Source organism: Chaetodon trifascialis, chromosome 18 (assembly GCF_039877785.1).
Source record: "Chaetodon trifascialis isolate fChaTrf1 chromosome 18, fChaTrf1.hap1, whole genome shotgun sequence".
NCBI classification, from domain to species: Eukaryota; Metazoa; Chordata; class Actinopteri; order Chaetodontiformes; family Chaetodontidae; genus Chaetodon; species Chaetodon trifascialis.
This window is the reverse complement of record NC_092073.1, coordinates 23387501-23404664: the sequence shown is the minus strand read 5'-3', so window position 1 is coordinate 23404664 and position 17164 is coordinate 23387501. Positions and strand designations below refer to the sequence as shown.

The 17164-nt window shown below is 47.2% G+C and overlaps 1 protein-coding gene across 1 annotated transcript in view; it reads right to left on the bottom strand.

The window, feature by feature from the left end:
• Positions 1 to 1573: 1573 nt before the first annotated feature.
• The window catches only part of lyrm4 (LYR motif containing 4), a 34607-nt gene continuing 19016 nt past the window's right edge, over positions 1574 to 17164 (bottom strand). Inside the window, exon 3 of the mRNA XM_070985826.1 lies at positions 1574 to 2700. Coding sequence (XP_070841927.1) covers positions 2653 to 2700 — 48 coding nt within the window. The 3' untranslated portion in view covers positions 1574 to 2652. The remainder of the gene's footprint in view (positions 2701 to 17164) is intronic.

Here is a 17164-nt window from a genome sequence, read left to right as displayed (position 1 = left end):
AGTACCCATGAGCCTTCGCTGCGTGCTGAAGAGTATAAGGTTGTCAGAGGTGTGACAGATGTGGTGAGTTCAAATACTTCCAAAATGAGCAGAAATCTGTTTTTTCTTTGACTTGCCTTTGGCGGGACGTGTTTTTGAAGCTGTGTGATTGAGCGTTTCATGCTGAAATGCACCATGGGAGTTGTAGTCTACTTCTCTCCTTCAGCGTTTATTGTGTTTTTTCCTGTTCTTCATCTGATTCGAGCAGGAGAGTTTCACGCCCATCAGAGCAGAAGCTGGAGATGAAGCTGAGGAAGAGGAGCGGACTGTCCGCCCAGCAGGGGGGCGGTGGTTCAACGCCCGGCTCTGCCGTATGAATTCAGTCCATTTACCTCCAGCTTCACAACATAACGCTTGGAGCGAAGCCACGTTTCAGGCCATCCACAATCTGCAAATATTTGAGCGTGGACGACACGCTCTGTCTAAAAACAGAAGCTTGGCCCAAAAACAATCCTCCAGGAGCCAAAGTGAGCCGCGGGTCAGGACCTGGTCTGAAGTCCTTCAGGTGAATGTGGGACTCGTGCAGATCACATGCACAGCCCTGCACAAACTCCAGGAAGCATCCTCCGTGTGTGTGTGTGTGTGTGTGTTCGTCTGATGAAACAGCCTTCACTCATTGAGCAATGTGATCCGTCACACCTGTGTGTGTGTGTGTGTGTGTGTGTGTGTGTGTGTGTGTGTGTGTGTGTGTAAGTGGGCCAGTGTGCTCGTCCTTAAACCAACAGACGGGTCTATTAATAGCAGCCGCTGGTCCCTTGTGGGTCAGTCACCTCCTTCACCTTCACCTCCTCCAGCAAACCAAACGCACCTCTGAGCTCACCTGCTCTGCTGCTGCGCACACACACACACACACACACACACACACACACACACACACACACACACACACACACACACACACACACACACACACACACACACTGTTAGTGTTAAACTGAGTTCACCTTCAGGGGTTTATTTATCATCCAGGGACTCTCTGTGATCCAGATCAAGGTCTCAGAGAGACTGTGTTGTATGTTGGACAGAGGTGACAGATGCAGAGAGGCAGTGAACGCGTATTCATCACTGCTGCGGTGATGAAGATGAGGAGGCTCAGTTTGTGTAACTGGACAAACTTGTGTTGGGAAGCAACAGAGGAAGCTGCTCTCTGATTGGTCTCTGCATATCACTTCCTGTTCCTATCACGTGATAAAGACAGATGATGATGGAGGAGGAGGAGGAGTGTGTGATGTGTGCATGCGTCATCCAGGTATCTCCAGGTTTGTCTTTATCACGTGACACTTCCTGAATTTGTAGTTAAAGGGAAAATAAGCTGACCTGAACACTGACGCAGCCGCCGCTGTCTCCTCAGCGACAAACACACACCTGAGGACAAAGGATGACCAATCACAACGCCCGATGCTTGTCAACCACGTGGGACCAAAAGACTTCAACTCCCAGAATCCCTCTGAGGCAGCCTGAGCTGCTTTCTAAGCAAAGACCAAGAGTTTCTCACACGAGGAAGACGAATGTGCAGCACGGCCACGAGCCTCTCTCCTGTTTGAATTCAACTTTATTTAGAACAGCTTGAATTGACACAAACTCACTGCAGATTACAGCTTTCAGCGTCTCTGATCTTTGCTGCTGTCGCTCTGGCTTGTTTCCTGGTTGAGACGGTGGTTTGGTGGCCTCGTCACTCTTTGGCATCGCGTCCAGACTGCTGGAAACGGCTCATTTCACAGAGTATCGAACCAGACGGAAATAAAGAAAATGTGTCTGCACGTGTGAGAGTACAGAGGTGAGATCCAGTGTCAGCTCTTTTACAGGTTTATAGTCCAACATGTCAGATAATCACATGTGGGGTGGATTATTTGTGCGTTAGAATACAAAAATAACTAGAAAGAAAAAAGAACGAGGGATGCACCGACGAGTTCACAGTCGAGGAGTTCAGTCAGTCAGTCTGGCCTCAGTGAACGTAAACACCACATTTAATATAACAATAATTTATGAACTGATCTGAAACTGAACTTTAAATGTTGAATAATGAAGAAAATCTGAGGCGTCGAAGCTGATCGACCTGAATCTGCTGCTTAATGTCCCGAAAAACACTCAGATGAGACAACGTGAACTAAAAAAGCCTCTTTGGTCGAACGACAGATCGCATCACTGATGAATGGTTTAAGACAAACATCACGTTCAGCTTCTTAAATATGAATATTTTACTGAACGGCGTCACAGTGGACTCTGAACCTGTGACGTTTTACCCAATTGATCATTATTTGAAACTGGCTCAGACAGACTGAAGTGGGACCAGAGTCCAGAAAAGAACCACCTGATGCTAAAACGACGAGAAAGAGCCAAACACCTGACGGGTGCATCCATGAAAACAACAACAACAACAAAAAAAAAGATTTAAAACTTCAGGTACTTCAAAGCTTTACTCTGTCCTACATCTCCCACAATGCATTTCACACCTCCACCTTTGACAGCTGTGTCAAATCAAACGGCGTTTGAGTCGAAGAGGAAGCGGGTTGGCTGTTGGTGGTGATGATGTCAGGGCAGTGATTGGCTCCGGTCTCTGATGTCACATCCTGTTGTTGGCGGGGACGGCGCTCCTCCACCTCCTGCAGAGGGTTACTCCACCACGATCTTCTGGGTCTCGTACATCTTCCCGATGGCCACCTGCAGGCAGACAGATTGACTCGATCAGCCTCTGAAACAGTTTTTCTGCATACAGGCCGGTCTCTAATGTAAGCCTGCCTCTCTCCACCAGAAGATCAGCATGTACACACTGTCCCAGCATTTTTTACAGTGTGCTGTGATGTTCTGAATGTGTACTGAGGGTGGCGCTAGAGGACGAGTGTGTGTGTGTGTGTGTGTGTGTGTGTGTGTGTGTGTGTGTGTGTGTGTGTGTGTGGGTCCAGAGAGCCTTGTCTCTGTGTTATGTCAATATTATCCTGCTGAACTCTGTTGTCAAATAGAAGAGCCAATTATGTTTGAGTGATGTAGCTGTACTGTATGTACAAACTCTGTGTGTGTGTGTGTGTGTGTGTGTGTGTGTGTGTGTGTGTGTGTGTGTGTGTGTGTGTGTGTGTGTGTGTGTGTGTGTGTGTGTGTGTGTGTGAGTGAGCTTGGGCCACAGTTCACAATTGATTTTCTCTTGTTTCAGTACAAAGACACGACAGCCTCATCTGCAGAACATGACCCCCCCACCCCACACACGCGCATTCGCACGCACGCACGCACACACACACTCTGGATGTTCTGGACTTGGAGCTGCGGTCTGTTTGGACATCAGAGTGTCTCTGGACACACCGTCCAGCTGGTCACATCCACCAGCTGTTTCAGGACACTGAGCTCCATCAAAACGTTATCGACACACATTAAAAACTGTTTCATAACCTGGAAGGTTTTCAACACCTTCAAAGAAGACAAACAGCAGTGTCTGCTGCTGCTCTACTGCCCCCCTGAGGCTGCCATGCTTATGACACGCCAAAGGACAGGGACATGAAGACTCTTACATCCTTTCAGCTCATCAGGAAAAAAAAGCTGTTCTTAAATAATTCAGTGGAAACTCACATCAGGCAGCAGGTGGAGCGACGATCACAGGTGACACCTCAAAGCAAACAACCAGCCAAAGACACCCACAGTGGACCAGTGCTGGACTTTGATCTGCAGCAGCTGAGTACATTCGAGTATAGAACTGTTGTACTGCAGTACAGTGATTTAGTATTACTACGTTCCAAATATCTGTTTGGTCGTTGCAGATTCAAAGGATCAAGATATGATCCAGTGACTTGTCAAAGACTTTTGTGTTGTGGTATTCAGGTTTTAAAGTCTGGTATATATCTGCAGCGCCACCAGGGGGCACCATCCGTCCACCAATAACTGTCTCTCCCGCTCTCCGTCTGTCCACCTCATCAGTTATTCCGCCGTCAACCCTCTCTCTCGCCACGCTATCAGGGCAGACCCTCTCTAGCCCGGTTGGAGCCCCCCCATGAGTGTGACGTCCTGATTGGCTGGAGTGTGGCGTAGGAGAGAGGGGGGTGGCGGTGAGGTGGATGGCTCTCTGAACCAATCAGCTGGCAGGAGGCTTGGCTCATGTAAATTGTTGCGGCTGCTAACAATGGGGTTCTCTCTCTCTCTCTCTCTCTCTCTCTCTCTCTCTCTCTCTCTCTCTCTCTCTCTCTCTCTCTCTCTCTCTCTCTCTCTCTCTCTCTCTCTCTCTCTCTCTCTCTCTCTCTCTCTCTCTCTCTCTCTCTCTCATCATGAATAATAAACCAGCAGCTCTAAATATAAACATCAACCATTCAAACCAGAAATATTTCATTTGGATTAGTCGCTTAAAACAGGGATCAAAATAACCCAATTAGGACAGAAACAGCAGGCCAGCATCTAATGAGAGCAAAGCATGCTGGGATATTAATGTGCTTGTTTGCTTTCTCTGCCTGTGTCTCAATTTATGTCAAGGGAAAGGCACGAGGGGCGACCACAGACCTGGACCCCTGGACCAGAACCTCTGCGTGAAGTGACTGCTAACATTCAAAGACCAAGACCACAATCAAGACCACAAGGAGACACAAAACACCCAGAAAGAGACAAAACACCCAGAAAGACACAAAACACCCAGAAAGACACAAAACAACCACAGAGAGACACAAAACAACTACAAAGACATGAAATAACCACAAAGAGACATGAAATCACTACGAAAAGACACTAAAGAAAAAATGACACACAACGGGACACAAAACAAGGACACACAGACTACAAAGAGACAAAGACACTCAAAGACACTCTGTTCTGGAATAGCATTGATTCAACGAGCATCTCCAAATTATTTTCTCACAGTAACATAACAATAATTAATAACAATAACAATAATTAACAACAATAACAGCGATAATTAATAACAATAACATAAGGATAATTGCTTATAATAATAACATTATTAGCTTTTGGTTCGGACTCAAAGCCTCATCAGTACTGACAGTCAGCACGCTGCTGAGGCCTCATGGGAGTTCTCTCCGACATCATGGTGTCATCATGGAGAGCTAAAGTTAGCGTCTCTTCAGATACCAACACACACGCACACACAAGGCAGCAGGTGTGAGATTAACATCAGTCTGCTGCTCTCAGCTCGGCTGATGACGCAGACTGAAGTTATTAAAGCAGACATTAAATATCATACAGGACAAAAAGCGTTAAAAATGCTTCACCACAACATCCACACATCAGTTTCATGTATCTGCTGATGCCAGCAACGTTCACTGATGCTGGTTTTCAGTGGCCTCACACTGACCTGCGCTGTCGGTGTAATTTCCCACTTTCTACTTTACAATAACCAATGAGAACTGGGAGGATTTACTTCTGAAACCGGTCGCTGGCAGGTCTGGATACTCGACCTCAACGCCTTTTTGGTACCAGCTGGAAGGTGCAGGCGTAGCAGTGACACTAAACTGCAGTAAGTTTGTTAGCTCCACCTGATGCAGTATAAAGTTCGAATTATGACACGAGAAAACCTCTCCACAATCCTACGCAGAGACGAGTTACCGAAGGCCGCAGAGGTTTGAAAGGGGCTGAATCTCAGCATCGCGCCCGCGAAGCTCAAATCGAACTGATCAAACGCCTCTCCGGCTCAAACTTATACAGCTTACAATCACTAGAAACAACCACGAGACCATCCCTGAAGGACCCTCGTGCACATTCGCTGACGCGCAGCAGGTTCCTGCCTTGATTATGAAGGACGTGATGCTGTTTTTGTAGAAACTGTGACTCAAGTCATTTTGGAAGCAGCAGTTGGTGGTGACATCGAGTTGCACTGAATTATAATGAGAAACATGTTCATCACCTTTAGGACAGAGAGGATCCTGCAAACTGCCCAAAAATGCATCCGTGACACTTGGGCAGCAGATCTTTTCGTGTGGTATCTAAAGTCTATTAACGGCAGTAACACAACCAAAATCATTTGGATGATGCAGTGTATTCTTACACGGTAGGTGGACGGTAAAACGGTGGCAGTCGAAGCTAATTTCAGTGCAAACCATCCTCGTGGTGTGCAGTTAAAAAGAAATGCTGCCCTGAACAGCAGGAGACAGTAAAAATCGAAGTTAAAGAGCCGTTGAAAGTGGGAGGAAGGAGATGAAGCGACAGAGGGAAAGCTGGAGGTGGCCAGCAGAGCGGCTCAGACAAAGAAAATGAGGTTTTCATGTGAGAGAGAGAGAAAAGGGGGGGGTGAAAAGACAGGGGGCTCGGGCGGCAGGATGCTGTCAAACTGAAATTCATGGAGGCCTTTGAGTGTAGGAGAGAGAGGAGGATGGAGATGGAGAGTGTGGGGAGCAGAGGATGGGAGGCGCTCAGGTAGATAATAAGCTGAGCGTAAGGAGCGCTCCGCGGCGCTCCAGGCCTCCCATTCGTCAGGAGATGAGAGCAGAGCGGCGGGCGGCACATTTTACTGTCTGAAGTCCAGAAAGTCAAGACAAGAAGACTGAAGACGAGCCCAAAGTCTGCTGCACCTCTTCAGGTGGGTGCAGGGAGTCATCAGAACATTCAAAGGTACGTCTCACACCAGTGGCGAGCACACCTGTACCTCCACAGGGACGAGTCGCGTGTGCTGCTAACAGGAAGCTAAAGCTATCGGCTGCACTTTGGAGACACGTTCAGCAGCTGCCTGTTGAGTTGAAGGAGTGAAGTATTTGGTCTCTAGTGAAACTCCTGCTGACAAAACACTTCTGACCTTCTCAGGTCACACCTTTATTTGTTGCTTCGTGGGTATTTCTGCAATCACACTGAGCAGGTTAGCAGCAGCTTTTCTCCTCCATCATTGCTGTTTGTTGTTGACAGGTTTGAGTGAAATTTGGTAGAAAGTGGTATTAAAGGGCGCTGACTTTCACTGCCATGCATCAGGATCCAACGGGAACATGCTTCAATCATCACATCACCTCTGAAGGCTGGATTCAGAGAGTCCTGACACAGGTGGGCGATGAAGGTAAAACCCACACCGTCTGTATTTGATGTGTTTCTCTGTTCATGTCTTCAGGTTTGTCCTCTGGACTGTGAACCATCTGCACTTTAGAAAAGGCTCTTTAAGGACCTGATGTGATTCTTCAGCCTGACCAAAGGAAACAGCTCTGAGTTCCTCTGCGAACTATTCAAACCCGAAAGACAGAAGCTGAGTGGACAGACTTAGACTTACCTCAACTGACTTGGGAGACTTGTGGACTTTTCCCAATCAACTAGAGACGTGTGTTGGACTGCATCTTGATTCATTTATGATTTGACTTAATCGATCTCAGGTTCGTGTTGGACTCCATTGACTTAAAACTTAACTTACCTTAAACTTTCTTGGACAAGACCAAAGACTTGACTTGTGACTTGGCTGACCTCGACTGATCTGGGATTGTCTCTGCTGACTTGAGACTTGACCCGGTCTTGTCTTGTAAAGACTTGGCACTTGAACTTGAACTTGCTAGCTGTGGAAGTCTCTCACGTCGTTGTGTTGCTCGGTTGGTTTATCAATGCTCATATTTCTACACAGAACATCTTGAATCTGCTGTTGGACATCATGGCCGCTGCAGGTCCTGGGGTTTCAGTGTCTTGCTCAAGGACACTTTAGCAGGGACGGTAGTCTTTTGAAGGACGATGTCTTTGCATCTCAAACATCCTGCTGCTTCATTTCATGCTAATGTAGCCAATTACATCGCTGCATTACTTCCCCTTCACCCCCACATCTCCCCCGTTTGTCCCTCCCTGCCTCCCTTAATTGTCCTCTGCTTGCCTGCTGAGTGTGTGTGTGTGTGTGTGTGTGTGTGTGTGTGTGTGTGTGTGTGTGTGTGTGTGTGTGTGTGTGTGTGTGTGAGAAATCCTCTCACTGTCTTTCCTCCTCGTTCGTCCTATAGCTCCTCGTTGCTGCTGCATGTGTGTGGTTAGCGGTGCAGAGCAGGGCTGCGTTGGTGGACTATCTGGACGTCCCGGTGAAACGTCCTGCTGTTGTCCTCCACCCTCTTCTGTCTTATTGTTCCTTCATTCTTCCGACTTTCCATGACAGCGATTAAACTCACGCAACTGAAGTGTTCTTCTTTTTTGGTTTTAGTCGTGTCATGTTGACGCAGTTTGTAACCAGTCACCTCCTTCTTTAAGCTCACACTGCTGCATCTTCAGGCCGTGTGTGAAGGCCACAGTGTGCTTCAAAACAAGCTCTACTCCGATTGTACAACAGCGTCTGAAAGAAGAGACGTCACGCCCACGCCGTACTACCTTCACTTCAGACAAAACACTGGATGAACTCATTCCTTTCAACCTTTAAACCTTATTTCAGCATCATAAACCTCAATGATGTCCATCAGACATCCATCAGTCACGTCAGAAGGCGACTGTCGGACTCATGTAGCTGCTGAGCTAACTTCAAACATGCTAGCACGCTCTGCTCTCCCTGATGTGAGCGCCAGACATCTTAAAAAAACAAGGACCAATGGGAAGTCTTCGTTTACACATCCCTTTTTCTGTTACTGTTAGAGTGTGTGTGTGTGTGTGTGTGTGTGTGTGTGTGTGTGTGTGTGTGTGTGTGTGTGTGTGTGTGTGTGTGTGTGTGTGTGTGTGTCCTTGGAAATCTCCTTTCCTGAAGTCCCACCCAGCACTCTTAACGAGCTCCTTTGCCTGTCTTGTCTTGCTAATTGGCTACAATGACTAAAAAAAAAAAAAAAACCACCCACTTGACATGCTCCCGACCAATTAGCAATCAGCGTTCAAGACTTGGCATCAACCAATCACAGTGCAGCTAAAGACTAATTAAATGCAATTATGCTGTGCAGTCGAGGCCACGCCCACATGGATGTGGACAGAAAACACACACTGCTAAAAAAAAACTGATTCAGTGGTTGATGTGCTACACACACACACACACACACACACACACACACACACACACACACACACACAGTAATGAGGAGTTTCATTGTAAATCTGCTGTTTCTTAACCTTAATCTGAGCACACACTAATTAGAGAGGAAGAAGAGATGAAGGCAAACTGTCCTTTGTGTGTGTGTGTGTGTGTGTGTGTGTGTGTGTGTGTGTGTGTGTGTGTGTGTGTGTGTGTGTGCGTGCGTGCGTGTGTGTGTGTGGAGTTCCCTCCCTGGCAGCAGACTCTGCTGTGATCTCCCGTTTCAGTCCGTCGCACCGACAGACAAAAAGAGGAGAGAAAAGAAGATGAAAGGAGGAAGAGGAGGAGAGAAAGGCTGGGAGGAGAGAGGAGGAAGAGGAGGCTGGTTATAAATTGCCAGTGCCGTTACGCTTCCGTTGTTCTCTCCTCTCCCTCCAGTTTCCTCCTCACGCCTCCTTTCCCCTTTAACTCCTGATATTTCTGTTCATCCTCTTCGTCAAATCCAGGGGGAGTCATGAGGAAGAAAAACGTCTGCGTCTGTCTCTGTCAGCTCTCTCTCACACACTTCTGACAGGATTTAGACAAAACTTGAAACATGTATTAATCCAGCGCGGTTTTTATTTTTCATTTGTTCCACCTCGCGGCGGAAATGACACATTAGCAGAGTTAGCGCTCGCAGGCTAACGTTTGCTGGCTGTTCCTCTGTTCACTTTATTGCGAGACTTAGCGAACTTGCTTTGTAACGTTAGCTGGGAAGCAGCTCACCAATCCCCAAACATCTCTCCATTCAACAAACGGCGAGAGGCTGCGTCGGTGAGGGCGTGTTGCTTCAGGGACCGCTGGGACATTCATGACGTCTGTCGGTCAAGTCGCTCACTGAGAAGTGTCAGCCGTCGACGTGCATTTATGTGAGCTCTTTACATGAACCGCTGATCACTGATCAGACGTCGGCTGTGTCGCGACGGCCAGGCCTCGCTGAGGTGAACCTGGTGGTGTCTAAAGGCGCTGCTGCGTCCATTTCTGTGGTCAAATGAAGCTTGTGTGCGTGCATCCAGCTCATCCAGCTGAACCCCATGAAAAGAAAGTGTGTTTCTGTTGGTGTGTACACAGTTTCAGTCATGAATCAGAGTTTTCTGCCTCTGGAAGCTCCCTCCTCTTCACTCTGTCAACAGACTCGGTTTCTCTCATTAATCGTCTCGCTATCGCACCACCGCAGAGAAGCAGAGGACGGCCAAAACTCAGAAAAACACTCGGACGCTCACACATCAATACGGCCGGGCTGAGGAAAATGAGAGGTTTGAGAGGAGTGAATCGATAGGCTGAGAGAAAGGGAGGAAACAGAGCGCAGAAACACAGCGAAATACAGACGGACTCATAAAGAGTCCTTCAGCGAGAGGCTGCGAAACAACAGCCCACTTCAGACTAATGGAGGACAGGCGCTGACGCCGAGACACACTGAGGCTTCAGCGACTCCTCGCCGCTGTCCATTACCCATCAACAGCCTGACGAGGCTGGCGAGCCACAACAATGAGACGGACATGGAAGAAATCGAAGAGACTCGAGTGTTTGTGTTGATGAAAACGAGACTAAAGTTAGACCAAAACCAGGCAAATGAGCAATAATCAGATCAGACTGTGGTCACACAGGTTGTTCTGACACCAAGTTTCTCCTCCTCCTCCTCCTCCTCCTCCTCCTCCTCCTCCTCCTCTCCCCTTCCCTCTTTACTTCTCCTCACTCACATCTCTCCTCCACCTCCTCTTCCTCTCTGCCTGCTTTTCTCCACTTCCTCCTCCTCTCGTCTTTAACGGTTATCCTTACATCACATTGCCTCCTTCAGTCAATGAATTTCATCATGCAGAGTGTGTGTGTGCGTGCATGTGTGTGTGCAGGAAGATGGAGTATCATCATTGCATCAGACCCACATTTCTAAGAATAGAAGAAAAACTAACAAACAAAACAAAGCAACCACAATAAGAGCGCAGAAGAAGAAGAAGAAATTAGCGTCTGCCGCGGCGCTTCAATCCGCGGATGCTGTTTAATCTCACTGCAGCACTTTATGGATGAACAGCTAATCTCCAGAATCAAGTTTATCTATTGACAAAGCTCAGACCGGCGAAGCAATCCGATGCAAATCACATTTTACTGCCTCCACAGTTACATTAACGGGAGACATAATACGCGCTAATAATTCTGGATTATTGCCAGATCGCGATCATTTCCTGGCGGAGGCTCGGAGGTCAGGATGACACACTTCACAGAAACATCTGAAACTTTTCATTTCCTTTCCTCTGAGAAAACAGTCAGTAACTTCTAATGCTGCTTCTAATCAAGACAATATGATTAAGTCTGTCAGCACTCGACACGAGCAGCTTCCAGGGTTTAACGGCCTGCCGACAGCTCGCACTCGTGGGAGACGATGTTCGATTTCAATAAAATTGGCGTTTTAGCCCATTAAAGTATCTTGTTACAACCAGAACGCCTTCTCTCGCTCCTCCAGGTTTGGTTTTGTACAATCTAGCTGAAGTTTCTTCTCGTCTCAGAGGATTTTTATCCTGTTGTCTCTGGTGTTTGTGAACTGAAACTTATTCCAGTCTTCAGCTGCTGTGTCAACACTGTAATCCAGTTCGAGGGTAAACTTTTTCCACCTTGAAACTGGTCCCAGTCCAGCATGTTGTGGTCTTTAACGTTGGCGTAACGAGGTCCTGATTGGCAGAATGAACTAATATATACCTCTCCATGCAATTTATCTGTCGATACTTGCAGGTGATTCGATGCTCAAACATACAACCACATTAGCAGCGTGTTACTGTAATAAGACTCGACGGTGTGGTTTAATGCCAGCAATGACTGCAGCACATGATTTTGTTTTTTGTGCTCTTTTGACCCCTAAAAAAGTCTGATTTGGTAATGTTTCATTTTTAAAGCTGCGCCGGGCGGCTCTGCATGTTGGCAGCGTCTGAGGGAGACGCGGGATGACGATTTGAATTTTTGAGGGAATCGATACTCACACTTCAATGCTCAGAGAGTTTGTAGGGCTGGAGATGATGGGAAGAGAAGAAAGGGATGAGAGAGGAGAAAGATCTGATGTCACAGAGTCCAGCTCCGACTCTTTTCCGAGTTCACTTTTCTGTTTTCATTCATCATTTGTTGAGAACAAAGAAATGAACTCAGGTTTGAGTTAAGCGCCCTATTTTTCGTGTACAAGGCCAAAAAACTAACATGGAAACTGTGGCTGAACTCGTTTTCAGCCATGACCCTGGCCTTTTCTGAAAGTTTACTACGAGAAGTCAGAATTAGTCTTAGTGATAATGAATAGACTGTCAGAGGCACAGACTGCAGCCCGAGTTTGAAATAAATGCCTGAAGCTTTGAGCACATCCTGATGTAACTGTGGAGATGATGGCACTAAAACTGACTATTCTGCTCTCAATTTTGGAATGATAGGTGGACATCAATAAAAGGCCATTTAGAGACTCCAGAAGGCCACTCAGTCATTTGTTAGAATGTGGCATAGACAAAGAGGAGTGGGACGTTCACCCTTTAACTCACGATGCATTGGCTAAAATGTCTGCTCTTGAACTGGGGTCATTGAGTCTGTACAAACTGGCAAATTGTAACCACAGCTGGGAGTTTGATGGTTTACTGAACAGGAGGAGAGCCTCTGTTCCTGTGACAGCGGTGTGATGGGGTCCCACAGGGGCCTATTCTTGGTCCATTACAATTTACATCACACATAAATAAACATTATTCTTCCTAATAAGAACTTCTACATGAATCTTTATGCAGATGATACAGTTTTCTATGCACCTGGTTCCACTCTTGTCCAGGCTCTGGTCTTTGCCCGTCCAGATTTCCCTTCTTAATCGTACACTTGTTTTAAATGCAGATCTTGTTTCTCATAACCTTTTAAATGGGATGAACTGCAAACCGCTCTCAGTCCAGCTTACCTTACTTTATTTGAAAGCATTACTCTGCAATTGCTTTTATGAATTATGTTTTCTGCTACATTTTTGGCTGTCTGGCTTTGGATGTGCGTTGGTTTTGTGGTTGTCAGACCGAGAATGCTTCTCGTTCTCAGGTCTCTCTTGAAAAACAGATCTTGATATTAATGAGATGACTTGATCTAAAAGAAAGAATTCAAAAGTATGTGATGAACATTTTCTGAGCTTTTCTCAATGACAGCACATGTGTGGGACTACAGGCTTTGCAGCATTTTGTTCTTTGGACCCTCCACCCCGGAGTTTAAAGCGATTGAATGATCTACCCCCACAATTAAGGAAAAAGGTAAGAAGCGACCCGCAGGCTCCACCGGGCACGGCTGCATCGCGGTCTGGCTGCTGGAACTGATTGCGTCCTTCCCACGGTTCTTGTAATCCCACCAGAAGAACCGTAACATGTTTCGGAAGCGTCCCAGAAAAGGCTCTGCTCCATGGAGAATATGTGGTTAGTCTAGTTTTGATGGAAGCAACGTCAAGCTGCGCAGAGCAGATCGAGCCAGACACAGAACAGAAGCAAACCACATCGCAGCCGCAACGCAACACAGCCGTGCCCAACGCACCCGAGCCACTACTGCTGTTCTTTACATGTGCTGCTGCTGCATAACAAGCAACTGATGCCTGTGTGATAATACGATCTTAAAATGGTTTGGACGGATGAGACTGTGGCCTCAAAAGTGACCATAAAGTTGAATCATCAACTGAGCTGTCATGAAGGTGGGCTTGACTGCAGAACTGCTGTATTAGAAATCAGGAATAAACATAAAACAGACTTCAAATGCAGCCTATAAAACATTTATATGACGCAATTTTGTTGTCGCTTATCTGCAATATTTGTGCCAATACTGATCTGTCTGCCCAAAGCCAATATAAGCAGGCGATATCGACCCTGACGATGCCTCGTTCCAGCCGTAATTAAGATGTCTTTCTGGCACGGCTCTTTATAGCAGAGTCAGATTCTGAGCTAGACCTGTGCTCGTCCCGCTGTCGCCCCCACTGCCTCGGTGTAATGTTTTATGAGGCTCAGAAAATGTAGGAGGGAGTAAAAACCTGTCGGCTTTAATCCACCCAAACAGCTCCCTTCTCTTTTTAATAGAGTTTGTTCAGCAGTATGAAGTCCTCCAATATGAGAGTGTTACTGTGTGAGTGCGTGTCTAAAGCTCGGGAAAGCCAGCAGCACCCGTGAGGCATTCAGGTGTAAAAGCAGCAATAAAGGCGTGGGATTTCTGAAGGATGGAGGGAGGAAGGCTGGGGATTTTCACAGATTGAAAGATGGAGGAGAGGGAGAGGAGGGTGGGTAAGGAAAAGAGAAGCGGGGATGACTGAGGGGAGAGGGAAGAAAGGGGAAGGGTAAGAGTGAGGTAAAGAGGAGGAGGAGGAGGAGGAGGAGGAGATGGTGAGGTGACGCAGGATTTCACACAGGGTGCTGCCCTACTTTCCACTTCAGCTCCTCTCCGGTTCAGGCTTCCCCCAAACTGAGCTGCACCACGGCCGCAACTGCGTCACGAAGGAAGCCGGTCAATCACAAACCGTGTTACCGGCTCGGTGTTCAGTCCTGCTGCAGTCATTTAAGGCGGTATGATACCAAAACAGCCTTTCTCCAGAAGAGGGAGCAGCCCGTCCTGATTGGTGGACAAACCAGCAGCATGCACCAAAGCAAACCTTCAATCCGAGCAGACGGCTGTGAGCCGCAATGTGCCCGCATCTCAATTTGCCCTCATATAATTATATGAACAGACATTAAATGAAAAGTGGCAGATGTTTTCCAAATGTGAGGCAACACCTGCCCAGGGGGTGGAGGGGGGATGAAGGATGGAGGGCATGGGAAGGAAAGCCGTGAAGCACATTGTGTGAGGTGAAAGGAAGGCAGGTGCTCTGACGCTCCAGCACCTGCTATTTGTGTCTCAAATCGTTCTCCTCAGAGTCGTAAAACAGGCATTTTTAGATTCAGAGGAACGTAGAGCGCCTGTGCAGAACGTCCCTGAGAACTATCATGTTCTGGAGTTTTCTGCAGCATCACAGGGATCCAGTGATCCGGTGATGCGTTCATGGGTGCACTGCGATCAGGAGCTGCTAACGGTTCACTCCCAAATGAACAGCGGGAGGACCAACATCCATTCATCTCAGGCTGCAGCGTCAGACTATGAAAACCCTGTTTTCCTTTATGTTGAAGCTTGTATGATGGGATGTTCCCTTCTTGTCTCAAACAGGATCAATACCAACGAAACCAAAGAAGCAACACGGTACATCAGTAGCATCCTGCTAGCAACTGAACAACAGAACAACCTGTATGCAGCTCTGCCCTCCAGCAAAGAAGAAGAAAGTTCATGATAACCGTCCACACACACCGAGACCATCGCCATCAAACACACACTTCACAGACAACAAGCACACCTTCATCACTGCAGACGCAGAGCCGCTTCACTGCTTCATGCTTCATGCTTCTCCTGGCTGAAGCTACCGGTGCCTCAGGTAATGAGGTTAACCTGTTGTAAAGAGGCCGAGACTCCAGCTGTTCACCACAAAAGCTTATTTTCACTTTATTCATGCAAGGACGCATTCGTTCAGACGCTCCTGCTGCTGCACATGAAACCAAATGAAGCATTTCTGATCATTCATGAAACAGTAAAACTGCAGCAAACACCTGCAGCCGAGCTCTGAGAGTCTGAGGAGCTGTTTCAGCTCTTTCTGTTTACTAAAGACGGAGATCTTGATCTCGACGACACAACATGAGCTCAGTGTCGGGAGGCGAGCTGAAGGATTCATCATTACATATTTATTTTTATTCTTCAAATCCAAAACCTCCGTTAGAGAGACATCAGACAGTTTAAAGCTCAGACATCTATTAATGTGAGCACAAGAGGAGCGACAACAAAAAGTAAAAAATATCCAGAAAATATTGAAACTGTACTAAAGACATTTTTACTTTAGTCAGATACTGTTTCATGAGAGGTCAAAGGTTATTTTATAAAATGTCATTTAATGTCATTTTCAGTTTCATTACAAACTGGCACCAAACATGAGTGAAAGTGAAATCAGAAACTGAATAATTTAGTGGAGTTTTGTTGATATTTTGTGCCCGTTTCTGTCAGAGCAGACAGAGTTTCATTGCAGCAGCATCTAGTGGCCACAGTGTGAACTGCAGCTTCAGACGCTCAGCAGCTGTTGAGTTATTTCTGTCGTTGCAGCTGTTTAAATGTAGCACCACGCCTCCGTCCACGCAGGGATTTCTGTTCAAACTGACCCGCAGGTGAGGAGAAACGCGCCTGGCCTCCTGACCCGGCACGCAAAGCCGCCATCCTTCGAGCTGCTTCATCACAAATCCTCCGTGTGTTTACTGAACTCAGAGATCAGAGCGACTGAGACTCCGCCCGGCCCCCCGGGGGCCGCGACGGGGGCCGGCCTCCCCTGACCTGGCAGGTATAACTCAGCTCAGTGTGGCGTTTAATCTCAATTCAGACAAAATGGCCGAAGGCTGTGTGACATTGCGGTGACATTAAGCAGCAGTAATCTGTGAGAAATGGCTCTTCAGAGGGTGCTGCTGACACACACACGCATGTGTGTGTGTGTGTGTGTGTGTGTGTGTGTGTGCATGCGTGCATTTCTGTGTGTGTGTGCAGCAAGTAAATCCAGCTGAAGCGAGACACACAACAGACAGAACAGCTGCATCTTTCCATCAGACAAAAGTCAACTCCACATTCTTTCCTCCTCCTCCTGCCCCCCCACCCCCCCACCCCTACTCCTCCTCCTTCCTTTCACATTTTTACGTCTCTGTTCTTTTTCTTTTTGTCTTCACCTTCATTTTCTATTTGTAATTCTCTGTTTTAGTCTCTTACACTCATTCCAACGCACACACGCACGCACGCACACACACACACACACACACACACACTAAACAGAACTTCTCCTCGACAAACAGAGGCGGCTCTGCAGTTGCAATCCATCATCTTTACTCTCTAACTAACTTACAAAGACACACACACACACACACACACACACACACACACACACACACACACACACACACACACACACACACACAGCACCAAAGAAGAAGAGGTTTCTGGGAAAACTGTCTGCAGAGGTCAGAACAACCGTTTCTGAGCTTCATCAGAGTCATCGTCAGCCAACACCAGAATCAGACCACAGCGTCCGTCCCTGAGCAGCGTCCACAGGGAGGACGCCAAAGGTCCAAAAGGACATGAACAGCTTGTTCCCCCACATGGACACCGGCGGCACAAACAAACCTTTTTGTGGTGAACAGCACAGACTGA